Source organism: Siphateles boraxobius, unplaced genomic scaffold (genome assembly GCF_051911475.1).
Source record: "Siphateles boraxobius isolate OS27281-9 unplaced genomic scaffold, OSU_SipBor_1 3, whole genome shotgun sequence".
Classification (NCBI taxonomy): Eukaryota; Metazoa; Chordata; class Actinopteri; order Cypriniformes; family Leuciscidae; genus Siphateles; species Siphateles boraxobius.
The window spans coordinates 11,567,963-11,594,288 of record NW_027508919.1 but is presented as its reverse complement, the minus strand read 5'-3'; the positions used below and the strand labels follow the sequence as shown (position 1 = coordinate 11,594,288).

Genomic DNA, 26,326 nt, shown 5'->3' with positions numbered 1-26,326 from the left:
GATGGCGACGGTTGGCCCCGCCTACTTTAGGCTTCAAAAGCACTCTTCAGAAACCTACGGGTGACGTCACGGACACTACGTCCATATTTTTTTACAGTCTATGGACTCGACGCACTTCAGTTTACGGTCGGTCAAGTGCGAATATGTAAGTTGCGAAACTAAACATTTCCTATTTTACAGTGTTTTTTTAGGTCATAAATGTTAAACGAATAACAAAAATAATCAGGCATTCAGGCAAACTAATAAACTTTTGTCTATTTTCGCCATTTTGAACTGAAAATAGACCAGTATGTGATGTGACTCATGTAATGTAACGTTAGCCTAATAATTAGTTTACTGTCATTGTGAGGGGACAAGACACATTAACGAGGGTACCTGCGGGATCTTAAAAGCATTAAAAAATAATCTCAAATTAAGGCCTTACAAGCCTTGAATTTGGTATACAAAGTCTTTGATTTCGTTACAAAAGTATTGTATATTTTTTTATTACTAGGATTTACTAGGATTAAGTTCACCATAACAAAATTAACTGTTACTAAAGATTCATGCAACGTTGAGTGCACCTCGCACTCCACGCAGAAAGCGCGAAAGCGTGCGCACCGTTACTATGGTTACTAGGCAAGTGAGTTACAGAACAAGATAGTAACGTTAGCCAAGCGTAGTTTGTCGTCTGAAATAGGAAAGTTTCAGTTTAATCCGCTGTGGCCACAAATGCCAGAATTCAATAATTTAACCCCCAAATCAGAGCTTTTCTGTTAAAAGAACTTGTTTTCTACCCGGTCTTTTCAATAGTAGCTGGCAACCATGCGCGCGCGCTCTCTACACTGCTCAAGAAGCGCGGATGATCTGAAAACACAGACAAGCCGGAGTTCAGCAATCTTCATTTGAGATTTTCAACTTAAATTGAAGTGTCATTCAGTCGGTCTATGTTTTGTCACGAGCCGCTTGCGCTGTTTGTGCGAAAAAATGCAGGCTGATATCTAGCAGTGTTTTTAATGTTGATGCAATGTTTCCCGAATATCCACACGATTTCAAATGTGACATTGATTTTATACAACAGTTAAAAAACAAAACAGAAGGGTAACATTAAGGGATTTACTACATTTAAAACAGTATAGTCAGGCTTATTGTTCTATTTTGCAACGAAATCTGTGGCTTTGAACGAATCGTGAGATTCAATGAATGACTCGATGACACACATAAAGACAATGAATTACCGCCACCTACTGGCAATTTTAATACAATATTTTTATTAATATTAAACGATTTTTAACATTGCCTATTTATTGAATATTTTTTTATTTAATGAATTATTTATTTTTTAAAGAAATTACAAAGGTAAAAAAATGAAATGGAAAAATTGATCAAAGGGGGCAAATATTGTCCCTTTATGGAAAAGGTGACTGCAGTCTAAGTGGAAGAGGGGTACGGCACTCTAAAAAAATTGGAGAACCACGGATAACATTACTATCAGATGTAATGTTATTACCTTGACAAACTAAAAAGATATAAGACTCAAGTTTCAGTATTTGTCTTAATTTGTGTCAGGAGTTATGCAATTTCCTCCTGGACCCCCGACGACCCCCATTCAAACAAGAAAACAAAACCCGTGAGGGGGCAAAATACAGACAGGACAGGGAAACTTAGACTGACAAGACTAGACTAGACTATGACTGTACGAAAACAAACTATACTACTAATAAAATGTTCACAACGACACGACCTTCCACAAAGTACTCACAGGTAAGATAAGCACGGAGAATGATACACACATTGTTTGACACAATGAACCGACACAGGACAGCAAACACAAGGGGATTAAATAGGGAACACTAATGACGAGGACAGGTGAAACTGACTAGACAATAATGACAAGACGAGGATAACAAGGGGGCGGGGTTACGTAAGGAGACAACACAAGCACATAGCCCAAGCAAAAGGCCATGTGCTTGTACACAAAACATGGGTCTGTCATTATTCTGCCACAAGACCAGAGAAATCAAAAGACATGATGGCAGAATCATGACACTATAGTTATAATTTTGATGCACTTTCGAATATGCAAGATAAGTAAACAAAACACAAAACAATTAACAGAATGTATTGATTTACATTCAGATTCACAATGAATGTATTTTACTTGATGTCACTTACTTCAAAACTTTTTCTTAAATATTTAAATGTCTTGTAGTAATCTGATATTTATTGACTAGAAGCTGTTCCAGTATGTTTCCCATAATGCGTAAGATGATGCAACTGAAAACAAAAACTAACATGGTTACCGCTTTGTTTGTAGTGTTGATCGTGCAATTTTGTTCAATATCCCCTCATTATGATAATTACTTTCAGACTTTGCTTTCATATGCTGTAATATGAGAGCTTGTGATAAAGAGAATGTGTGCTGATGGGGCAGTGATGGGCTGAACCGCTGACTCATGTTTGGCATTAAAGAATGATCGTCCCCATAGGGTCTTATTGAGAGATGTGGCATAGGGCTTCTATGACCCTCTGCAAGCTGTCCCTGAATCATGAGGATTGTTGCTTTGTGCATCTTATTTACAAATGATTGGGGCTCATTATGTAACTGTCTGGATTCATAATGGATGTGTCAGTTCTTTTGAGGGGGTAATGTAATTTGACATTTTAAAGAGACATTTATCACAGGTAGCATCAACATGCACTTAGAGAGATTCATACATTTTCATTCAATTTCTCGCATGTTTCAGCTGTACTTGTTGAGCTGTTAGTCAGATGGAGTATGTCTCGCTGAGCACAGGCTGGGTGATTGTGTGTTGAATGCTGACTGCTGCCCCAGTGCTTCTTCTGTCAACTTTAATCTTGTAGTCTCTGTACTCGTTGTCCCCACAGCACACTGTGTGTCCGCAGAGTGATGTCATTTGTCCTGACTTGCTGTCCCTTAGAGACAGTGGTACAGAAACACCAGTAGAGTTTTGGGCTTTCTCTTTTGCTTCTTTCTGAAACTTACTTTTGGCCTCCCTATTTTGATGTGCATAAAGTGTCCGGTAACATTTTTTTTTTTACAGTCTTTGTTACACGTTACAGGTAAATTATGCATAATTGCTAGCAACTAGCCCTATCCAAACCTAGTCTAACTCTATAGTAAATGCATGTTATTAATATTACTCAGTACTTAAAGTCCCCCTGTGGTGAAAATCAAACTTTTAATGTTGTTTATATATCTATGTGGTGTTTTTAATATGCTTTAGGACAAACCATTGTTGCAAATTCACAAGTCAACAATATTGCGGAGTATTTTTTCCTTAAAACTGCAGTGAAACAAAGACAGTCTCAAAATCGCGATGTAAATAAAAAAATCTGGAAATCTTTGGTGTCTACGCTTGTAACCAATCACATCAACGCGTGATCGTCAACGAGTGGATCTCTGAGCTGGTGTGATTGAGTGGAGGCGGGGTTAATTTGCATAATCATAGAACTGCGTACTAAATGAGGCAAGGTTGTAGAGTTACATCCAAGCTATTTTAATGCATGAAGATTTTCTACAAGGAAAAAAACGTTTAAATATGTAATTTTGGTGTTGTTGTTTTATGGGATAAAATTATTGACTGCACAGTGGGACTTTAAATGGATAATTACACTGTAAGAAGATCACCTTAAAATAAAGTGTAACATAGTGTTTAAAATTACCCTTTTGGTACATTTGCTAATAATGTGTCAATTCTTTTACATTTTTATTGAAGTTTTATTGAGATTTTATTGGCCATGAAACTATTTTTCATATTATGTCCCTAAATTATAATTGTATACATATTACCATGGATTTATAGCTGTTATTTGGAGTTTTTTTTTCATCTATTTGTTTTTATTGTGATTTGTTTTAATTTGATTAAAAATATTGTAAAAAAAACTTATATCGGTAGAGTATAATATATTGATGGTGTTTGAAATTCTGTGGTTATTACATGCGTATGTGTAGGTTATTCAGATAAATTCCAAATAAACAATTACTTCCATTTCAAATTCAAAACCTCTTTTAGAAAACCATTAAAAAAAATGTCTAATGTCTGTGATTTTCAGCTGTATGCTGTTCAGAGGTGGAGGAGCGGTTGATAAACTATTTACTCTCCCCTGACCGATACAACAAGCTGATCCGGCCGGCGGTCAACAAGAGCCAGCAGGTCACCATTGCAATCCAAGTGTCCCTTGCCCAGCTCATCAGTGTGGTGGGTTGAAACATGAAAAGCTGCCTCACATTGCTTATTTAATTATATCAATGTTTTATGTTAATGTTTGTATTTCAGAATGAAAGAGAGCAGATCATGACCACCAACTGTTGGCTTACTCAGGTATGAGCAATGGAACTTTTTGTGTTTCGGTAGTATGTTTTTTTTCTTTCTTCAAAATAAAAGTCTTTCTAAGGCGTGTGTCTTTTGCAGGTATGGAATGATTACCGGTTGATGTGGGATCCAGAGGAGTATGAAGGGATCAGGAAAGTCCGGCTTCCTTCCCAGCATATATGGCTGCCTGACATTGTCCTGTACAACAAGTGAGAAACTTTCTAGCATTTAAAGTACACCAAGGTATATTGTTCTGATTTTATTTCAACTTGTTAATACTTTGGGACAGTTCACCCAAAAATGAAAATTATGTCATCATTTACTTTTACACTCATGTCATTCCAAACCTGAATGACTTTCTTCTGTGGAAAACAAACTGTTGAAAATGTTTCACACTGCACTTAATCCCGAGTTCCCTATCAGTCGGTCACGTTCGACCTCACGTCGATGTGACGACGTAATTGGGATCCCAATTACGTCGTCACGTGGATGTTACGTCTCCCGTTCCCTCCTTCAGGGAATGAGGGTTACATTAGTAACCGAGACGTTATTGTTGTTCTATAAACTGCCTTTAACCCCAGGTAAAGGAACGTTTCACAATTGTAATTTAGAAGCGGGGCTAGCACCGCTTTTTATTCTGGGTTATAAAACCCTGCTCCAGGGCAGTGTTAGCACTGATTTTGTGGTGTTATTCATGTGCTGTGGACAGTCAGGGAAACATAGCATGTTGTATAAACAGTAGTTTCTGTTTTTGAGGGGAAAAATGACAACAGAAAACACAACAATTGGACTGAAGAAGAGACCGTTTCATTCTTACCTTTATAGACCCAGGGTTAACTATTTAAATTGCGAAAAGCCCTAAAGTCAGTGGGGTCAAAAACCACACTGGACCTCATTGACTTTCATTTGTATGGGCAAAAAAAAGAAGGCATTTTCAAAACATCTGTTGTGTGCTGCTGAAATAATTTAAAAGAGGTTTTATTTATGCAAAGGTTGAATCCTTATAAAAAAGGTGACTTATTTTGTAATCTTTTTACAATGCTGCATCGACACAGGATTTGGGCAGGGCTTAACTTTTTCAAAGGACAGTTATTGCGTTAATCTCAGGAACTGATACAGAGATTAGAATGGCAGCATTTTTTTGCATGATGATGAGCTGGCACTCGGGATAATAGTATCAGCTTTGGGTTTGACCTTTATTTTGCACTTTATCATTCACAAAGGCAAAATAGGATACTTAGCTTTTTTGTTTCAATTTTAAAACACCAAATTTAAAACAATGTGTTTGTCTTTTTTAGTGCTGATGGGACATATGAAGTGTCTTTCTACTCCAATGCAGTCGTGTCAAATAACGGTGAGGTTGCCTGGCTACCACCAGCCATTTATAAGAGTGCCTGTAAAATCGAGGTCCGGGACTTTCCCTTTGACCAGCAAAACTGCACACTCAAGTTCCGCTCATGGACTTATGACCACACAGAAATCGACCTCATCTTGCTATCAGACTTTGCCAGCCGAGATGACTTCAAGCCAAGCGGTGAGTGGGATATTGTCTCCTTGCCTGGTCGCAAAAACGAAGACCCTAATGACATCACATATTTGGATATAACTTACGATTTTATCATCAGACGCAAACCTCTGTTCTACACCATTAACCTAATCATCCCCTGTGTTCTTATCACTTCGCTGGCCATCTTAGTTTTTTACCTACCATCAGACTGTGGGGAGAAGATGACTTTGTGTATTTCTGTTCTTCTGGCCTTAACTGTGTTCCTCTTACTGATTTCCAAAATCGTACCTCCGACCTCACTCGCTGTGCCCCTCATTGGAAAGTACTTGATGTTTGCAATGGTGTTGGTGACTTTTTCAATTGTTACAAGTGTGTGTGTGCTAAACGTGCACCATCGGTCCCCAAACACACACAATATGCCCAAGTGGGTCAAATACTACTTCCTGGGCCGTTTACCTGATTTCCTCTTCATGCGACGACCAGGAGAGTCCAACAAACGAGAGAAATTTCGCATGAAGCACGAGCAGTGCTCATCTTCTGATCTCCCAGCAAAAAGTGAGACTGATGAGACTGATTCTACCTTATTTGTCAATGAAGATTCTGCCAAACACATTGGTTGGAGACCTGGAGATTTGCAGGAAAACACAGAGTTTCGTAAGCGAGTGGGAGTGAAGTGCCCTGTGGACATCGAGGAGGCTGTGAAGGGAGTCCGATACATTGCTGACAAGATGAAGAGTGAGGATGATGATGAAGGGGTGAGTGCTGGATTGGCTTTCACTCAAATATACTGAAAAAAAAGATAAATGGACCAAATTAAATTGAGGACATCTGTTCTCAGCGATTTAAACTAATATATATATATATATATATATATATATATATATATATATATATATATATATATATATATATAAATAAAAAATAAAAAATATATTTTATTTTATGTGTAAAATAAAAATATATTAAATAAAAATATATTTTTAACAATATATTCTAAATATTTAAAATTCTCTATATTATATCATGTGTGTGTATGTATGTATGTATATATATATATATATATATATATATATATATATGTGTGTGTGTGTGTGAATGTATCTGCCACTTTTTTTCTGCCACAAATTTTTGTATGCTAGCAAATTAACTACAATTTTACAACCAACCAATGAAGTTAAGTGTAATATAAAAAAGAATTGTGTTACAGTAACTCCTTGTAATTAACTAGATTGAAAAAACAGCAAATGAGTGTGAGTAAGTTACACAAACTTGAAAATGTCTGCAAAATGAATTCTTGGTTTTGGTGCATACCTCATATATATGCTAAATAATAATCAACACTCTAACATGTGCACTACTAAACAATACAGATAATTTCTTTTGAATTTTTCAGATGCATGTATTTCATAAAATTGATCCAAATTAATCAGTGCATATTCTGTCTTTCTCACAGATTGTCGAGGACTGGAAATACGTGGCTATGGTGATTGATCGTCTGTTTCTCTGGATCTTTGTTTTAGTGTGTGTTACAGGAACCCTCGGCCTCTTTACGCAGCCTCTCTTCAAGAGCTATAACACACCCGCCACTGATGATTTGTAGATCACATAAAGTCAGACCAGCTTCAACCCAACCCACATTTGTTTATTTTCAGTGCATACCCCACAACACAGACATGACATCCTGCTTATTTTATTAAATATTGTAGCAAACCGAACAGTGGACTTTTTTGACAAACATTTTAATGAAGCATTAAGCTCTGTGTACCGTTCAATGCACAATGACACAAAGTTCATAGATGCCGTTGAGTCAGAGCACAATACTGGACACACACTGAATATTTATCTGCCTCTAACACTGACCCGAACTCAAAAACCCTTCAGAGCTGTCATTCATCCACAACATTTAGCCCTCGAGGCCTTAGCATTCTCTAACCTCTCATAGAAAATAACTCCCCAAATCCCAAAATGGCTCCAAACCAACACTCTTGACTTGATTTGTCAAAACAGTTTTTCTGAAACGTATTCTAATATCTAGAAATTCTCTAAATGTTCATGTGCCGGATGAGGAACTCATTATAGACCTGAAACCTGTTTAAGATGCTTTGATGCATCAAGACTACAGTATATACTGTCTTTTAAAAAAACGTAAATCCTAGCTCAATAGCGACGTGGCTATAATAATAATAATAATAATAATAATAATAATAATAATAATAACAATAATAAGCTGTTTAAACTGGAACATAGATTGCACACCTGTACACACATGCATGTACCATTCTTTAACACACATTTTCAAGACTCCCCCCCCCCATTATACTGTTAGATTGGTTTAAAAGTTACATAGGCAGCTTCTTGCCACAGCATTTTGATTGACATATTTACATACAGATTTTTGAACATGCTGTCGTTGGAATTACTGATGAGTGCTTAACATATAATTATCATGTCATTTTTTTATGATGATTATGTGATATATAAAAATAATAATTAAAACTATATAAAATTGTGTCATATTTGCGCTTTCATTTACGTACATTTTACTGCTGATGTGTAGTATGCTTATAATTAATTTATGTTTAGTCATAAGGGCAAGGAAAAATCTCTTTAGGTAATTTAGTAACATTTTACAATAAGGTTTCATTTGTTAACTTGAACTAACCACGAACAGTATTTCTACAGCATTTATTAATCGGTACACTTAACAATAAGGCTAATTAGTTAACATTAGTTAACTACCTTAGTTAACATGAACTAAGAATAAACAATACTTCTATAGCATTTATTAATCTTAGTTAATATTAGTGTCAACATTTACTAATACATTATTAAAACCAAAGGTTGTATTTTTTAATGCACTGTTCAAACAATGACCTGCTGTATTTTTATTAACTAACATTAATAAAGGTAAATGAATACTGTAACAAATGTATTGCTCATTGTTAGGTCATGTTAGTTAATACATTAACTACTGTTAACTAATGAACCTTATTGTAAAGTGTTACCGATTAATCTTAGTTAATGTTAATTTCAACATTTACGAATATATTTGTAAATGTAATGTAATAATATATTTGTATCGAAAGTTGCATCTGGTAACATTAGCTAGTGCACTGCGAACTAACATGAACATTAACTTTTTATTAACAGTTTGACAAGCAAAATAATCAGAGTCTTTTTAAAATATTGTACTAAATACACTGTGTTATAAAACCATAAAATAACACTAGAAAAGATATTCTGTTTAAATAATGTTTTTTTTCTGTGCTTCCACATGATTGCTTTTAACACTACACTAGTAAATAAAAAAACAAAGCATGCATCTGCAATGCAGAAGGGGGCCTTTTCACCTTCGCATTACTTTAATCACCAATCTTTCTTGCTGCGATTTAGGACTGTATTATTGCTGTATTCATTTCTCAGGACTCTGAGATATTTTTAGTGTTTTTCCAGTGTTAACTCATCATGACTGTGGCTCTGCTGATCTGACAGGTGGCGACAGTGAAGTCAGGGGAGTGTGCAAATGGAGGCTGAGATGCATTATTTAAAGGAGTGTATGAATATTTAAGTCATTTTCCAGTCTGTTTTGCAGTCTTCTAAAGACAGCAGTCTATGTTCAGATGCATGCAAACATGCAGTGTGGATTAAGGAAGCTAATAAGCTTTGTTATCAGCAACCATTAAAGCATAATTCCAAGTGCAATAATGCCAACATTGACTTCACTTAACTTTGCAATTGCAATGCTGTTTTCTGATTGTTTCAGTACATTTTTGATTTCAACTGAGAGTTTTGATATGTTCAGAACATTTGACCATGTTTTTGTTATCCAGTGAAGTTTTTCCCATGTACCGAATGATACAGAATAACATGCAATGGCATGAGAGAAAAGTGACACAGACCATCACGGAGGCCACAGCTGGTTCCAACTGGAGCAGAAAATCATCTGAGCTCAGACAGTAGCCATGAATGCTGAGGAGATATGTTTGCCTGAGCTGCTGATTGGACTCAGTGTGAGTGTTTACACAAGAGACGCCGCTGAGTTTTTATTTGAATTTGTCTGCAAGGTTGTTGTAGAAACACTCTCTACACAAGTGCATATAACAAAAAGAAACATTAAAAAAAAATGTTTATACAAAGCCGGCCAAAGCTGAAGAAAGGCTGTTCTTATCATCAGCTGCAGCTATTTACAACAAATGACATTCTGTTACCTAAGTGGTCAGTTGATAATCTTACTTTTCCTGGTCCAAAATCATCCATTCATCCATCCATCCATCCATCCACATTTGTGTTTGAATGATGCAAAAAGAGTAGGAGACAACTATATTTTATTTTCATTTTTACATGCCTTTGTGCCCACATGCCCATGTCAAAATTCCATAAAAGGAAACATATAATATATACAACTACCATTTCTGGAACATATATTTAAAGTGTCTGTAATCAGTGTATTAAGATTGCTCTGTCTATCTCATGCTTAATATAAATCATGCTCAAAATACATGTAACCCTATCAGTGTTCCCATTTGTGACCAGTGTGAGAAAGCACAGCCTCGTGTGATTAATTTACATTAGAAAATGCATTTATTATAACTTTATGCAATTACTTCTCCAAAATTTCTATTATAAACTGTTTAACACATGTTTAATGTATTTAATATCTTAAATTTAGTCTGAAAAAAATTATTCTAAATAGTTGATTTGTTAAATGCAACTTTCAGGGTGTTGTTGACTAGCAATTTCACTAACTTTTAAAAAACTGTTTCGATTTTTTTAATGCAATTTACGTTCACTTGAATTGTGCTGTTGTTGGCTGGTCAAAAATGACACTGCTGCATTTTCTGTGGATGATGGTGATCTTGGTGAAGCGATACATTCATCTGTCCCTTTAAACTGGCACGGTGCGCGCTCCTCCTCTCCTGCTGTGGGACCGGAGCGCGGGTGCGCGCACCTGGATGGATTCTCTCTGGGAGTGATTCGCTCCCATCCTCTGCTTGTACTAACAGCAAATAACAACTACAAACTTGTATCAATTTTATCAAACTTGTTTTTAAAGAGCAGTTAATGCGTTATCACCAATATAAAATACTTTCTTTCGAAATGACGTTGGCAGTCGTTGGTCTTTTCACCCTGTTTATCAGCATCATCGCCACCACGCCTGGTAAGTGCAAACCAATCCTTGTCTCTCTGCCCTGTAAAGTACTTTCTTGGTTGTGTTAGTGTTTAGCATTATTTTTATAGTTTATTTATGAGTTATAGACTATAATGCATGTTACTAAAGAGATTAGTTATTTTATTATCCGAAATCAATTTGTAATCGTTAATTATTTATTATTAGAATAATTTATGTTCATGCTTTGCATACCGCACATCTTGAATGAGTTGTTGAACAAAGTTTGGTTCGTTGTATCAGCAATAAAATCTACAAATTATAAGAAAACTTAGAGATAGATAGATTTATGATTCTATTTGATTTACTTTAATGTATGTCAAAATGCTATTTGTTCGCTATGTGTAGCTGATGAGTGCACTTGTCCTCAGTTGAGGTCAGTAAACAATTTGTGGAGGACGCAGTGAGCGGACTTCTGCTGACTGCCATGTCTATGAAAGTGTCTGGTTTCTGTCTGTCCTTGTGTGTGTGTCATTACACTTAGTGTACTTAGTCTATGACTCTCAATTTTATAACAGGACTCTTTAATATTGCATTAAAGAAAGAACAATATTATTTTATCAACTAGAATGTAACATTAATACCTTATCAATTGAGATAGTATAGTATAAACAGTGATTGTTGTAGAAATTATATCAATAATGTAATGTAATAAGTGTGTGTGTTAGCAGCTAGAGCGTTTGTATCTCTGGCAGAAAGAGAAGATGCTCTGCTCAGGGACTTGTTTCAGGGGTACCAGCGCTGGGTCAGGCCTGTTCTGCATGCAAACCACTCTGTGAAGGTCCGCTTTGGCTTGAAGATATCTCAGCTAGTGGATGTGGTAAGACAAACATACAGATCCAGCTATTTTAAGCTTCATTTGGAAGCCTTACTGTGACTCAGTTGGTCTCTGTCCATGGTGCTGAAATGCAGACACTGGAGCTGTCCATGGTTTTGAACGCTATTGACTTATGAAGTCAATATATCTCTCTACATTAGGGATATATTAGGGGCATCTGCTTTCTTAGAGTCCATAAATAGAAAATATTGCCTTACTGCTGCTCCCCTCCTCCAACTTTTTTTCACATTATCCTGGTTTTATTTTGCCTTACTCTTTCTCTGAAAGGGTTTTGCTGTTCTGAAGACTCATATTATGGGAGGCTGAATTATTAAGAATGCAGAGATCGAGTGAGCTTTCACGTCTTTAACAGTGTGCACACACTCCACACAAATCCATCGGTGTACCATTTCCCTTTGTGATTAAATTATAGACAATAAATTGACAGGAATTCAGCCTGAAGAAAATATATTTGCTAAATCTAATAAAAAAAAAAAAAGCATAATAAGTAAATGCTGCAGGTATTAATTTCATCAGATGTGATTGCTAGCTCAAACAAATGCAGAGACAGAAACTAAAATCCAATGCAGCAGTGATCCAATATGATTTGAGCCTGAATGAGCAAATAATGTGCTCTATGGATAAAACCTTCTTTAATGTATGATACTGGCAGTCCTGAGTGAAATCTCTCAGCTTCAATGTGCATTTTATTAATGTGTTGACAAAACAAATTAGTAATAATAAACAAAGGTGCGCCATTGGGGCTAATTGTTCCTCTCAATGATGATAATAATAAAATAGATGACGTCAACTTACTGTTGTTACATGTACATCTTGCAATTTGATTTACTTGATAAGGGCTCAGATGTGCCTGTTTGATGTTATTGATTTAAAAACTGCCTGAAGGCACAGGTGCCCAAGTGCCTCGTAATTCAGAGTATAAGATGGCTTTGAAAGCGGTTATGCTAGACGTTTATCAAAAGATATAGCCAATGATTTTAAGGGCTATGGAAAATAAACAAAGACAGCTATTATTGAGTGGGCTCCAGTCACCCCTCTGCCTCAACTGTCTCATAATCTCAGGAAAAATAGATAATAAGTTAATTCTGTTTATGATTGATGTGTCTTTTGTGGTTCTTTGTGCTCTTTTTATGGAGTATTACAACAGACTTTGGAAATTATTAGAATACAATCACTAGAATTTAGACTTGAGTTATGCAAAATAATCACATATATTGAATCTCACATATATATCGCAGTTCTTTATGGTGTTATCTTTCTTACTTCTCTGTTTATGAATTTAGGATGAGAAAAACCAACTCATGACCACTAATGTGTGGCTATGGCAGGTAAATAACATCAAACATCCATGTAAAAATGTTTTGCCTGGTAAATTAATAATGTGTTGTATGCAGATAAATTAATTGGTTGTATTCAAGTCAAAATTATTATTTTTGCTCAGGCTGTTATACAAAGAAATGCAAAAACAAGATAGAATCAATGAAATATAAACAAAGGATTATGTTAAAGTCAATGTATGCTTTTTCCTGTGAGCTATTTGCTGTTCTTTGCATTTTTTTGTTGTTGCATAGAATAAAACCTGTAGCTGTAGTTTACCTTTTTTGCTAAATAATTTTGTCAGATAAATACCTTAACCACGTTTAGTGTTTTGTTCTCATTTAAAATATTGAAAAATATAAATAATATAAAAAAATTCCTCAAATTCTGATGGTACAAGTCCTCAAACATATATATATATATCTTGTTTTTAGCAACATTATTGAAAACAACTGAAAATGCATATGATGTAAAAGACTACATTAGCAGTTCTGTGCAAATGATACCGGACATTGACAATAGAAAACATTGGAAAATTGGATGTTTGTCATAATAAACTCTTTGTAGGAATGGCTGGATTATAAACTGCGTTGGAACCCTGATAATTATGGCGGCATCACCTCTATCAGAGTCCCGTCAGAGACCGTCTGGCTCCCAGACATTGTTTTATACGAGAAGTAAGTTTATGTGGCTATCTAATACAACAATTCATCATTTTGGAATATTAAACATGTCATCCTGTCCACTTTTAGTGCTGATGGACGTTTTGAAGGCTCACTTATGACCAAAGTCATTGTGAGGTACAATGGCATGATCACTTGGACCCCCCCTTCCAGCTACAAATCAGCCTGCACCATGGATGTGACGTTCTTCCCGTTCGATCGCCAGAACTGCTCTATGAAGTTTGGCTCTTGGACATATGATGGAAACATGGTTGAACTAGTGCTCCTCAACCAGCAGGTGGACAGAAGGGACTTCTTTGATAACGGCGAATGGGAGATTCTCAGTGCGACTGGGGTCAAAGGAAGCCGGCGAGACGGCCACCTCTTCTACCCCTACATCACATATTCGTTCATCCTGAAACGTCTTCCTCTCTTCTACACACTCTTCCTCATTATTCCATGCCTAGGCTTGTCCTTCCTAACAGTGCTGGTTTTCTACCTTCCATCCGATGAAGGGGAAAAGGTCTCCCTCTCCACCTCCGTCCTGGTGTCTCTCACCGTCTTCCTCCTCGTCATCGATGAGATCATCCCTTCTTCCTCTAAGGTTATCCCGCTGATTGGGGAATACCTGCTTTTTATCATGATCTTTGTCACTCTCTCCATCATCGTGACAGTGTTTGTCATCAACGTACACCACCGCTCTTCAGCTACTTACCACCCGATGTCTCCGTGGGTGCGTACACTGTTCCTCCAGCGACTGCCACATTTGCTTTGCATGAGGGGGAACACTGAGCGCTACCAGTACCCAGAGCTGGAGCCCCACAGCCCTGACCTGAAGCCCAGGAACAAGAAAGGCCCTGAAGGAGAAGGTCAGGCTCTGATTAATATGCTGGAGCAAGCCACCAACTCGGTTCGCTACATCTCAAGTCACATTAAGAAGGAGCATTTTATTAGAGAGGTAAGGACTTGAAAATGTCTTAAGATGAATGTAAAGTAAATGACTGCAAATGTTAATAGAAATAAAGCTATTTTTAGATATACCTTAAAGTTTAAGCTCAGTTGTTACAACTAAACTTTCAAATAACAAACAAACAAATAAACATTTTAGTCAGAAAGGATGCAATAAATTGATCAAAGGGACAGTAAAGACCTTTCACCTTTCTATTTATCAAAGAATCATGAAAAGGAAAACATTCACAAGAGACTTCTTTTTAAAGCATAAAAAATGACCTCAAGTTTCTGAACAGTAGTGTATAAATCTTTAAAAAATAAAAAACTTTTTTAAAATTGAATCTTGATTCAATAACATTCTGTAATATATTTTGGCATTTGAAAGTTTATATAAAAATTTATAAAACTATTTTCAGTTTGAAAAATTATTCCTTAAGCTGCACTGAATACTTTACATAATTATTTACCATATATTTTGGCCAGAAAATATATGATTTTATAAAGTTAAAAATGTTTTGCAGTAATAAGGTTCCTCTGGCATATACTGTTGATGCTAAGGATAAAGTCAGGAATAAAAATGTTAATGCTAATCAAGTGTTATGCTGACTATCATTTGATGATGAATATGCCAGTCGTGACAATTATGATGCAATGAATATTACATTATGTCCCATTAGTTGCATTAAATAACACTGAGAAATACATGCGTTACTGTATTAATAATAATGGTTCATTGTTAGTTCATGTTCACTGTCATTAAATATTTAACAGATACAACCTTTGATTTGAATAATATAGCAAAGGTTTAAATGAACATTAACCAGGATTAATAAATGCTTTAGAAGTATTTTTCATGGTTAGTTCCTGTTGACTAATGGAACCTTATTGTAAAGTGTTAATGAATATTTTTTTGGCTATTGCAGGTAGTACAGGACTGGAAGTTTGTGGCCCAGGTGCTGGACAGGATTTTCCTCTGGGCATTCCTCACTGTATCTGTTCTTGGCACCATCCTCATCTTTACACCTGCCCTGAAGATGTTCCTGAGCACACCCCCACCTCCTTCTCCATGAGACGTCCAGAATTACAGTCTAATCCATCACATTACAAAAGGGAATATTATTGTACTTCCAATAATAGCGCAGACAGCGCACATTACTATGTAGAAGTAATTTGTTCTTTCACTGCATTAAATACTCTGATTTATGATTAACATCATAAGATGACCAACAATGTTCGTCAAATGTAAAATGTGCAGAGTAGCATCACCTGTCCTAAGTAATACAACATGCTGTTTACAAATTGATTATGTAAGACACCTGTTGTTCGTAGATAATTTAGTTATTCATTATTTTTTATTTACAGACAACATTAAAAAAAAGTTTACAAAACAGAAACAAAGGCTAATCTTTTTTTGACCTGTGCAGGAAAACATTCCACAGAATCAGAAGACTGTTTCGTCCATCTTTGAGAAGACACACCTCTGTTTGGTCATATGTTCCTCTCTTGATTCTTAATAAACATTCTTCTCTTTGGCACATATTCCACAAGTTAAGCATTCAAACTGAGGAGTACAAAAAATACAACACGGTTCAGTCAAAAACACTAATATGGAAGCCACTTAACACCATTTCTTAACATGTCACTACACTTGTTTTTCTATATTTTTTGATCTACAATGTAACAGTATCAATTGCTTCTGGTAAATCAAACATTAGTTTTAATTAAGATATTGTCTTAAATTAAGAAAAGGGTCACCTTACCTTCCACAACAAGTAGAACAGCAAAGCTAGTAACAGCAATGCTGTCAGTATGCTGAACAGAATGACCCACCACGGGACTCGACTGAGCAAAGCAGGCTTCCTTTCACGAAAAACAGTTAGCTTCACCTATATCAGTCATAAAAGCACTGAGTGAGCTTTGCCTAACACACTTTTTATTAATCACTACTACTACTACTACATCAAATAAAAATAGCTTATCTAATATGCTTAAGTATGTACTAATCTACATGACGCGTAACCTTAGTATTGGATGGCCGAATCCCAATATTCTCCTGAGTCCCATTAAGGGTCAGAGATGCATCCAGTACAATATCCAAGTAGTTCAATGAGTTATACTCCTGTAAAAGAAACCATCTCATCAATAATCAACTAGTTATAATACATTTGTTGCCAGAGGTGGACAGTAAAAAAGTACATTTACTGTACTTAAGTACACCTTTTGAGTTTCTGTACTTTACTCGAGTATTATTTTTTCTGGAAACGTTTTACTTTAACTTCACATTTGAAAGACAAATATCGTACTTTTTACTCCACTACAATTCTGTCAAGGTCCTTGAGCAGAAAGTGGTAACGTCAGTCAGGGGATGATTTTGGTTGCAGGGGTTTCCTTTTTGGTTGGAAATGAAAGTCGGAATGACGTCAGAACCCGACGTCGCATTGACGTCAACATCCGACGTCGGACAGATGTTGGAATTTTGGTTGGAAATGAAAGTCGGGTTGACGTCAGAACCCGACTGATGTTGGTTTCTGACGTCAAGCCGATTTTCATTTTCAACCATAAGTTTTTCTAACGTTGGAGATTAATGTCAATCTGGTGTTGGATTCTGTCATCAACCTGATTTTCATTTTCATCGTTGGGTTTGGTCTTCTAAAGGGAATTTTGTCATTGTTTTGGAGCACACTAGCTTATAGATAACAGTAAAGCTTACATATCAATACTAAAAGCCAAAAAACTTTAAATAGGGCACTATTTGAGGGAACAGCCATTTTGTTGTCCGAAACCATTGTGGACGTTATTATTGAGTGCACTTATTCAATCTCACATTCAATCCTACTACTGGAACTGTGTTCTAGAAATAAACTTGATATTGAAATGAGGGTAGGTAGGCAGGCAGAGATTCAGAGGCATAAGGTACTGTAAGTATTACATACAACAATGCAACAATAATTGCATTGACATTTACTTTTGATACTTAAGTACTTTAAAAAACAAATACAAGTATAATTTTCATTTTTGGGTGAACTAACACTTAAATAAAAAAATAAAAAAATATTAAGCTGGAAAAAATTGCACACATGCATTTGCTACCACAACTTTCAAATATTGAGGAATTTGCTGCATTAATCAACATAGATTGAGCACGCAGCTTTTTTTTTTACACATATGTAAACCAAATGAGATGCTGTAAACTAAAGTCATTTGAATTGAAAATAAAATTTCTCTTTCAGTTTGAGTTCTTTTTTCTACTATGTGCAATAAACATTAAATATTTTTTAAATGAATTGAACATCGATTAAATTTCACTGTTAAGTCTTACAGTGCAGAAATAAAAAAGAATGTCAGCAAGTGTACCTCAAGAAAAGTATTGTTCCATAAGCGAGCATGAAGGACGATGCCTGCAGTGCTGTCCAGTGCCTCAAGAGGGCACTTTATCTCCACACACTTTAAGTCGTCAGAACACGTCTGGGGCGGCAACATGAAAGAATACATTTGCAAGAACTCGACAAAGGTAAGTACTTTAAAACCTTTGGTATATGTTTTAAAGGCACAATATACTAGTATACCGTATAACAAGTGATAGTAGTGCAATGAAAATAAAGCACTGGTCAGAGGAATTGTATAAAATCAGGTGTAAAGTGAAATGACCCTACCAGAGTTTTATACTTTCTTTTGTTGTCCAAAAAGGGAAAAAAATCAGTAGTGGAGGCAAGAGCCTTCAGGCCTGATTCACGCTCTAGTTCACGCCTTCCTCTGGATGACGCCTAAGAAGTGAGCACATAAAATCAGTGACCTCTCCCACCATGCCAGAAGTCATATTGTGTCTGAGTCTCAAGGATTTAGCATTGTTTAAATACCAGTGGGAGCTGATGTTAATAATTGATAGTTATTTAACTTTATATCCCATGAAGGAATTACCTTGATAAATCTGAGTGGGTTTATAGCCTCTGATGGTGTGCAGTGAATAATATTCTTTCCTCGATCGCTGATTTGCACAAGGTACATGAGCCATTTTCCCTCCTTGGTTGCTTTTGGCCACTGAATGTTCAGCACTGCAGAACCGAAGGACTTTAGAGGCCGACCAATGTTAATAATCTGACATAGAAAGTACAAGCACAAGAAGCACAAAATCAACAGGCTTTAAATTGTACTAAACCATATAAGTATAATATAAATCTAAATACTATATATTTACAGACATAAATGCAATTTTGATTAGAGATATAAATAATATGCTGGTATCTTCAATGTAGGCTATTATTATTATAACCATTCATTTTGTAAACCCAGTAAGCAGCAAGTGTAAGGGATTATGCCAAATTAAATTACATTTAATGTTAATGAATAGTAAAACAGACACCAACCCTGAACTCATACTTGACCAAAGAGCCAATATCATCTTCTGATTTCATTGATTTATCATCTTTCACTTTTCCTCCAAAGTACAACTGGGAAGGTTTAGCAACACTACAAAGACAAAATAAATCATAAATCAACCATTCGGTAATAAAAAACAGTTGTGCTGCTTTTGTCTTTTTAAAGGATTTTTTTTTTTGATAAATAGAAAGTTCAAAGGAACAAAATTACATTTGAAATCTTTTAACCAATTTAATGCGTCCTTGCTAAATAAAAATATACATTTCATGAAAAAAAGAAATTCTTTCTGCAAACTTTTAAATGGTATTGTACATCATTTTTTTTTTTTTTTTTTACAATTAATAAGACTTACCCAGTGACATTCAGATGCAGTTCAAAGATAATTTTCGCTTCTGCAACAACTATCGGAATATCTTGAAAGCTAATTCTATTGACAAAAAAATACATAAATAAATCAAACATGTACACACATATTGGGTTTCCATGTTTTAAGGACACACACACACACACACACACACACACACACACACACACACACACACACACACACACACACACACACACACACACACACACACACACACACACACACACACACACACACACACACACACACACACACACACACACACACACACACACTTTAAAACTTCATTAACTTGTACACTTTTTCATGCAATAAAACTTTATAGTGCTACTTCTATAAATGTATCATGTTGATTACGTAACTGTTAAACTAGAGGTACCTAGAAGATACCATCATAAGCTAGACTTTTCTTACGTTTTAAGGGACATAGTCACATTAGCACCTGTCACTCTCAAGGAAAGCCTTTCCGTGTTTAGTAACAGGTAGAATGAAACCTGAAAGTGTTGAAAAGAACCTAGGTTAGGAGACTGACAGATTTGATTATATTAAACGCATGCTTGATGGTTTGAGAGAATTTTAATTACTCTTCATACTTCCGAGTCTCTTTTAAAAGGATTTCCAAGTTGGCAGTCAGCCTGTGTTTTGTGTTCATTGGGGTTACACTGCACCTGGGTTTCCTGCACAGCGATAAAAAACAAATGGTATTTGAAAACATCTATATGCAAAATCTGAAACAGCGTACACTATAAAAAATCCCCTTGTTACTCCAAAAAGATTTTTGTCAGCTTTTCTTGACAAGTGTTTGTTCAGTCAGTGTTTAGTGAGTGAAATGATAAATATAAGGCAGAATGTGTACATCATAATGAGCAACATTTTAAAATGTAAGAACCATACATTTAGTGCATACAATTTAATTTAGGAACTACTTTGCACAGTTATATGGAACAACTGAACATTCTATTTTTTTTGAGTGTACAAGTCTAGGCCTGAAAATGACAGTCCTTCTAAACAGATGCAATGGAGCATTATACAAATGTCTCCGTCTTACAGTAAAAAGCCGAACAAAATAAGTCTTGCTGATACACACTTGTCAAGAATTACACAGTAATTATTTGTTGTTTTGTTGACACAAAAATTATTATTTGTTGACACTCACACTATTCTTCTTTGGCATGACTGATGATAGGTGCAGAAATTCTGGAAACGTCACAGACAGTTGACTCTGGTGTGCATCTTCTCCACCTATGTTGGTTACAGTGACCTCCAGGGCGACGTTCTCATCACCAGGAGAAATGACAGAAACACCATTTTCCCTTCAACACACAAAGATACACCGAAATTCAGCTATTCCAAGGATGGCTACTTAAGTCTACAAGATATCTATAAGTCTACAAGTCTACAAGAAGGCCAAACACATGTCAAATATGTAGCTAATATGCAATTTGCATTACGTAGTGCTTACAAAATATGAGTATTACTTAAAGGTGCTCTAAGTGACGTCACATGTTTTTTAGGCCAAAACATTTTTTGTCACATACAGCAAACATCTCCTCACTATCCGCTAGTTGCCTGTCCCCTGAAAAAAAACACACTGTAAAAAAACGTGGTTTCTGCAGACACCCCAGGCTCCAAAAAACGTCAACAAAAACAAACTGGGCTAACCCGCACCACGAAACATAACAAACTGTTCCAGACAATAACCGACAAAAAGGATTTGGGGGTGGGGTTTGGAGGGTTAGTTCGCGGATGAGGAGGAGGAAGGGTAGCTAGCCTCCGTTTTAAAGGATTTGCATGCTATACCCCTGAGGTATGTAAACTCCTGACTTGGTCCTGATTTGTCAGTATATGTTTTGCAGTCACAGCAACAAAACTTTAGCTAAATATTGAGATATCCCCAATATCAATCATGTGGTCTTTGAACTGTAAAAAACAGTAGTGTATTGTTCTAAATCTTGCACAAGCCACATAGATAAAGATATTACATGGATAGAGGGTCACATGTTTCTTGTAGTAGGTCTTTGGTGCAGAAGCTATACTGGAGCTGCAGGTTACTGTGGCAGATGTTGTCAACTCCACAGTCAGCATTCATAAAGGTGACCTGGGAGGTAAGAGGTTTGTGGTAATGAAAGCCGTGTTTGAGACAATGAGATGTTACCGCAATAAAGGAGGTGATATGGCAATATACCTCTGCTTTGGTTGTGTTTTCTTGTAGAGCGTTTAGAACTGGCTCTAAGTCAGGGAGGTTTCTGATTGTCTGTTTTGGATTGTCAGATGGCAAAGAAACAGATAAGCTGATGGAAATGCTGGTCAGCTTGTCCTGGATATCTCCCTAAAACATAGTACAATGGTTTTAATCATAAATTCTCACTTTCAATTCTTGAAACCAGCAAATCAGAGTGTGAGTAGATATTACCAGCAGCCTGAGCTTGGTCTGGACACACTCTCGTTTGCCCTGGCCAGGCAGTTCCCGGACTCCCTGCGCAGCTTCAGAATTCACAAAGACCACTCGTGAAGGAAGACCCCTCTCTCTGCGCACTGTATCAGCCTTTAGCTTGTACTCGATCCCTACAGAAAGGTGACTATCAAATGCAATTTCACATGCCTCCAAACGTTCAAAGGAATTGCTTTGACAAGAAGCTGTTTGCCAAGTTATAATAACTAATCAAACACACCCAGCTGGAATGAATCATACAGATTGCTGTGGGACATTCATTCTTGTTTTGATATTTAATGCAGTACGGAGAACAGGAAATGGACTCACTCAGTTTGGGATTGTATGTAGGTGGCTGGGCAGTGTAAGTGAAACAGGACTGAGCTGTAATAATGCTAAAAGATTTTTTTTAAAAAAAGAAAGAAGAAGAAACAAACAAAAACTAAATTATAAGAAAAAATAATATATGTTTATAAATACACATATGTATATAAGTGTGTGTAAGTGTGTGTTTATTTATATAACTAATTAGTATTATTTGAAAATACACATGTACATATATATATATATATATATATATATATATATATATCTTAGTGTTAAATTTGGCTGTTATCTCACCATGGGTATTTCTTGCAGTCCTGTGCCTTGAAGTCAATATTATTCGGTGTTAATGTCAACGTCTTTTCTATGTTTACCACTGGTTTAGTCCTTAAAAATAAGAACATATTATTTATTAATAATATTAACGTAATAAATTTAGATTTCTAAAATGTACAGATCCTGCAAAATTACATGTAATGAAAGTATATTTATAGTGTGGGGTCTGTCTTGATATTCTTTCACTTCATATGATGAATTATATGAATGCAAAAGATCTGATCAGCATTGAATCTATATATTTAGCAGAGTGGGAAGCATCCAACCTGTAAATCAGCACAGTATCTGAAAGTGAACCCACAGCAAGGTCTGGATAGCCGTTACCGTCCATATCCATGTTTCCAGCCATGGAATAGCCAAACAATTTGATACCGCGGTCTGCAGCATCTAAAACCTATAATCAGAAATTGTTTTAACAGTCACTTTGAAAAAAGTTGCAAATGCAAAATTACTGATCAGATCTGTATAATGAATCATGCTAGATAATATAATATAATAGAATAGAATGTGTAATATTTTGTTAATATAATATATAATATTGTGAAATTAAAAAGTGTCAAAAATACAGATTAAATACAATTTAAATCTAAAGCAAAATAACTGATAAAAATGTATATTGTTTATAAATATGCAAGTCCTTTTACGAACCAGTGGTTTTTGATGAAAGCCTGCAGCTGAACCATGATGTATGTACACTCGACCTCTCCCTGTATCCTCATTGGGAGCGCTCACTGCAAAATCTGTTCATCAGAAAAGATCATCTGTCAGATGTACTGTAAAACTGAGGCTCAAGACTGAAGTATATATAACCTTTTGTTGAACCTTGGTATCCATCTTGATTTATATCCCCAATGTGCGCCACTGCTAGTCCAAACATGGAGTCCCTTTTCCCGTACAGACACACTGGTTCGATTTGATTCCAGCGTTGTCCATTGGCCTGGTTAATGTATATGTACACGGCCCCCCCTACATCTTCATCCATGTTTTTCGCAGAGAACTCAGGTGCACCCACGACGATGTCATCCCACCTGAGGCAATGAGGACATTGTCATCTCTAATAGAGACTAAACTTGTGAAACAATAATTCCCTGTAATTACATAAGAAACTTTACAGTCACATTCTATTTGGTCATAATTGTATCTGTTTTTAGTGTAAACTCACTCATCTGCGTTTAAGTCAAGAACAGCGAGGTCATAGCCAAAGGAGGAGGCCAAACCTGGACCTCGAAGGATGTGTTCAGCTTTCAAGTTCCTTGTTTCTGTCTTTTCATCTGGTCTTAGCAACAAAACCTCCCCACTGTGGTATGAGCGCGGAGCCCCCGCCACTACATTCAACTCTCCTTTCTTCATAAGGTTCATCCCAGTATCTAAAGCAAAGCCTGAGAAATAACACAAGGAAAACTGTTGATAAATGGATGATATCAGATTTAAAAGAGTCATAAAATACTTATTTTATCATTAAATGTTTCCCCTGAAGTTCAGAATGAGTCATTTTTGTAGATTATTTTAATAAATGCTCTTTGGAACTTCTGAAAGTTACAGTAGGATTTAAAGAAAATGTATTCCTCATTTTATAGTTTGTTTTATTAGCAATACATTAGTTTATAGCTAATGTATTGCTAACTACTGCATCAGATAAGTCAGGATTTACAGTAATATTTTATTTTAAACAGTTCTGCATTCTAGACAATTGTTGTGCTATAGATAGGCCTCTGGTACTGAGTAGTAGGTTGACCATGATCACCTAAAAAGCTGCTGATGTCCACAGGAATGAGCTCGTGTTGTTGTTGGTTATGATCTCCTGTTTCATAGATCTCTAGAGAGAAGTCATCTACAGGCTCCATGTGCACAATGCCTAAGTGGGAAAAGGAGAAGTCATTATAAATGATAGGTTGCGAGGTAATATTCAATACTACAGACGTCACTGTTTCTGTATGTGTGAAGTTTAACATTATCAATAAAAAAACTATGCAGTACCTTTCCAGTCATAGGCTCCTGGAGCTCCATAAACAAGATATTTGCCGTCTTTGGAAAATGCTACAGAGAGACCCTGTTGACAGTATCCAAACTTGTGCTTATCTGCTTCCCGATTCCGACAAAATGATCTTGTGCCCACTCCATCCGTTACCAATTTAAGGTCCTGTTCCAAGACAAAACATCTGCCCAATAACCGCTGGTTGGTAAAACTCCAATCCTGGTACCTGTGGGCACAAGTCTAAATAAAACAGAGCATATTCATTACACATTCATTACACATAGCGTCAATTAAAACATTAAGATAACATATGTACACAAATATAAAGTTTACGTCTGAGGTGACAACTTTAAATAAAATACTTTCACAATGAATTAGAACCAGTTAAAATGAAAAGCACACTTTACCACTACTTTGCCTCCTCGGCCCTGACTTCGGACACGAACACCTAGCCATTGGTTTTCTCTATAGTCTACTCCTGTCCTATCCCTAGGACGAGCTGCCAGTATAGAAAAGTGAGTTTAGAAGGCTTTTTTAGGGATACTTAAACTGCTTGTATTATTAAATAATACATTTAATAAAAAAAAGTATTTGATCATTACAATATAAAAAAATGAGAAATAAAAGAAACAAAACATAAATCAAGTAAACCACAACCAACCTTCTATATCAACGGCAATGCGTTCACAGTCATCAGGTTGTGTTGTGAATTTGCATTTGTACAGACCTCCAGATATATTGGCATTTTGAACGGGCAATGCTCTAGCATGAGGCGCTCCAATCAGCAATCTGAAGATGCAAATGATGTCAGTAGAAAGATAAAAGATAGATAGATAGATAGATAGATAGATAGATAGATAGATAGATAACCGTTATATATTGCGTGGTAGCATATCATTATCTAATATTAATTTTAATAATTAGATATTGTTCAATTATGATACTATCATTTAGGCCTATATTTGTAGCCTATACGAATGCATGTGAGAGATGTAATGCAGGTTGCTACAAAGCGTTGCCCAAGTTTGTGCTGCTGAACATGTTTAAAAAACATAAAATCTTGATGTAACACAATACTACAAAGTTCTGCCGTAATTTAAACAATTATCACGTGTTCGCTTAAAAAAAAATAAAAAAAGGTTTCTCACACGCGCTCCTCTGCAGGTTTGAGCTGATGGTGCATGGCCATAGAAAACCCAAACAGAGTGTCTGCTTCTCCACGCTTCTTCATCACGTTCTGTGTGTCCAGGTTAAAAGCAGAAACCTGCGGTGGCCGAAGCATCCACACGGTCAGGAGGAGACTCCACTGACTGAACAACATGACGATGGACCTCCCTGGAGCTGGAAATATAGGCTAAGAGATCTACTCCAGAAGAAAAACTATCACTGTAGGGCGAGGCGATGTGACGAATATGCCTTGGATGATTTATGTTCTCAGGGTGTGGATAAGACCAACTGTACAGTAAAGAAAGTTAATGTTTACCTGCAAAGGAAACGTGAACACATGCCCTTTAATCCTCAATCATTTCCTGGGAGTTTAGCCAAGTTCAAGATAAGAATCAACATGTTAGGACGGTGCAATTTGCAATGAGAAAGAAACCACAGAGACATAACTTAAAAAAACAACAACATAGGCTTATAACATATAGGCTACCTTTATAAACCTCAAATATTCAGATATCTACCTCGAAGCCAAATCAAATTGTGTTGTTTTTTGTTTTTTCAAATTAAAATTGGTTTTGTCTGGACAAATAAAAC

General features: G+C 36.1%; 3 protein-coding genes across 9 annotated transcripts in view; 2 read left to right on the top strand and 1 right to left on the bottom strand.

Moving 5' to 3' along the window:
• chrnb5b (cholinergic receptor, nicotinic, beta 5b) overlaps positions 1-7,538 on the top strand; it is a 33,742-nt gene extending 26,204 nt beyond the window's left edge. For all 3 annotated transcript variants that reach the window (XM_077247829.1, XM_077247831.1, XM_077247830.1), the window contains exons 4-8: positions 4,057-4,202; positions 4,281-4,325; positions 4,416-4,525; positions 5,615-6,578; positions 7,277-7,538. In XM_077247829.1, the coding sequence (XP_077103944.1) occupies positions 4,057-4,202; positions 4,281-4,325; positions 4,416-4,525; positions 5,615-6,578; positions 7,277-7,423 (1,412 nt within the window). In that variant the 3' untranslated portion in view covers positions 7,424-7,538. The remainder of the gene's footprint in view (positions 1-4,056; positions 4,203-4,280; positions 4,326-4,415; positions 4,526-5,614; positions 6,579-7,276) is intronic.
• Positions 7,539-10,741: 3,203 nt separating this feature from the next.
• On the top strand, positions 10,742-16,156 carry chrnb3b (cholinergic receptor nicotinic beta 3 subunit b). 3 transcript variants are annotated; one of them, XM_077247827.1, is made up of 6 exons: positions 10,742-10,981; positions 11,659-11,810; positions 13,112-13,156; positions 13,713-13,822; positions 13,898-14,765; positions 15,682-16,156. In XM_077247827.1, the coding sequence occupies exons 1-6, from the start codon at positions 10,885-10,887 to the stop codon at positions 15,826-15,828; spliced, it is 1,419 nt and encodes a 472-aa protein (XP_077103942.1). In that variant the 5' UTR covers positions 10,742-10,884; the 3' UTR covers positions 15,829-16,156. The 3 variants fall into 3 exon arrangements, with proteins under 3 accessions (XP_077103942.1, XP_077103943.1, XP_077103941.1); XM_077247828.1 differs by having other exon boundaries at positions 10,764-10,981; positions 11,662-11,810; XM_077247826.1 differs by having other exon boundaries at positions 10,768-10,981; positions 11,686-11,810.
• Positions 14,955-26,055, bottom strand: itga6l (integrin, alpha 6, like). Of its 3 annotated transcripts, none has more exons than XM_077247825.1 (26): positions 25,717-26,055; positions 25,230-25,357; positions 24,976-25,067; positions 24,571-24,808; positions 24,338-24,448; positions 23,756-23,972; positions 23,416-23,621; positions 23,242-23,333; positions 22,860-22,987; positions 22,555-22,644; positions 22,264-22,328; positions 21,916-22,067; positions 21,688-21,831; positions 21,485-21,600; positions 20,659-20,815; positions 20,096-20,179; positions 19,917-19,996; positions 19,488-19,562; positions 19,123-19,225; positions 18,677-18,853; positions 18,412-18,522; positions 18,113-18,223; positions 16,779-16,877; positions 16,519-16,644; positions 16,237-16,319; positions 14,955-15,846 (listed from the first exon to the last, which is right to left on the bottom strand). In XM_077247825.1, the coding sequence occupies exons 1-25, from the start codon at positions 25,887-25,889 to the stop codon at positions 16,269-16,271; spliced, it is 3,126 nt and encodes a 1,041-aa protein (XP_077103940.1). In that variant the 5' UTR covers positions 25,890-26,055; the 3' UTR covers positions 14,955-15,846; positions 16,237-16,268. The 3 variants fall into 3 exon arrangements, 2 of the variants coding, with proteins under 2 accessions (XP_077103940.1, XP_077103938.1); XR_013210358.1 differs by having other exon boundaries at positions 15,731-15,846; positions 16,175-16,319; XM_077247823.1 differs by lacking the exon at positions 14,955-15,846 and having other exon boundaries at positions 16,092-16,319.
• Between the last annotated feature and the right edge of the window lie 271 nt (positions 26,056-26,326).

What these genes read in the sequence shown, in the direction of transcription:
- chrnb3b (XM_077247827.1), top strand. Translation starts at nt 10,885, where the DNA reads ATGCGTTATCACCAATATAAAATACTTTCTTTCGAAATGACGTTGGCA. An exon ending in CATCATCGCCACCACGCCTG is followed by an intron (nt 10,982 to 11,658) that starts GTAAGTGCAAAC and finishes TGTGTGTGTTAG; the next exon opens with CAGCTAGAGCGTTTGTATCT. An exon ending in AGGAGCATTTTATTAGAGAG is followed by an intron (nt 14,766 to 15,681) that starts GTAAGGACTTGA and finishes TGGCTATTGCAG; the next exon opens with GTAGTACAGGACTGGAAGTT.
- itga6l (XM_077247825.1), bottom strand. Translation starts at nt 25,889, where the DNA reads ATGTTGTTCAGTCAGTGGAGTCTCCTCCTGACCGTGTGGATGCTTCGG. An exon ending in CTGCATCTGAATGTCACTGG is followed by an intron (nt 19,226 to 19,487) that starts GTAAGTCTTATT and finishes TTGTCTTTGTAG; the next exon opens with TGTTGCTAAACCTTCCCAGT. An exon ending in TGGTCAAGTATGAGTTCAGG is followed by an intron (nt 18,854 to 19,122) that starts GTTGGTGTCTGT and finishes TTTCTATGTCAG; the next exon opens with ATTATTAACATTGGTCGGCC.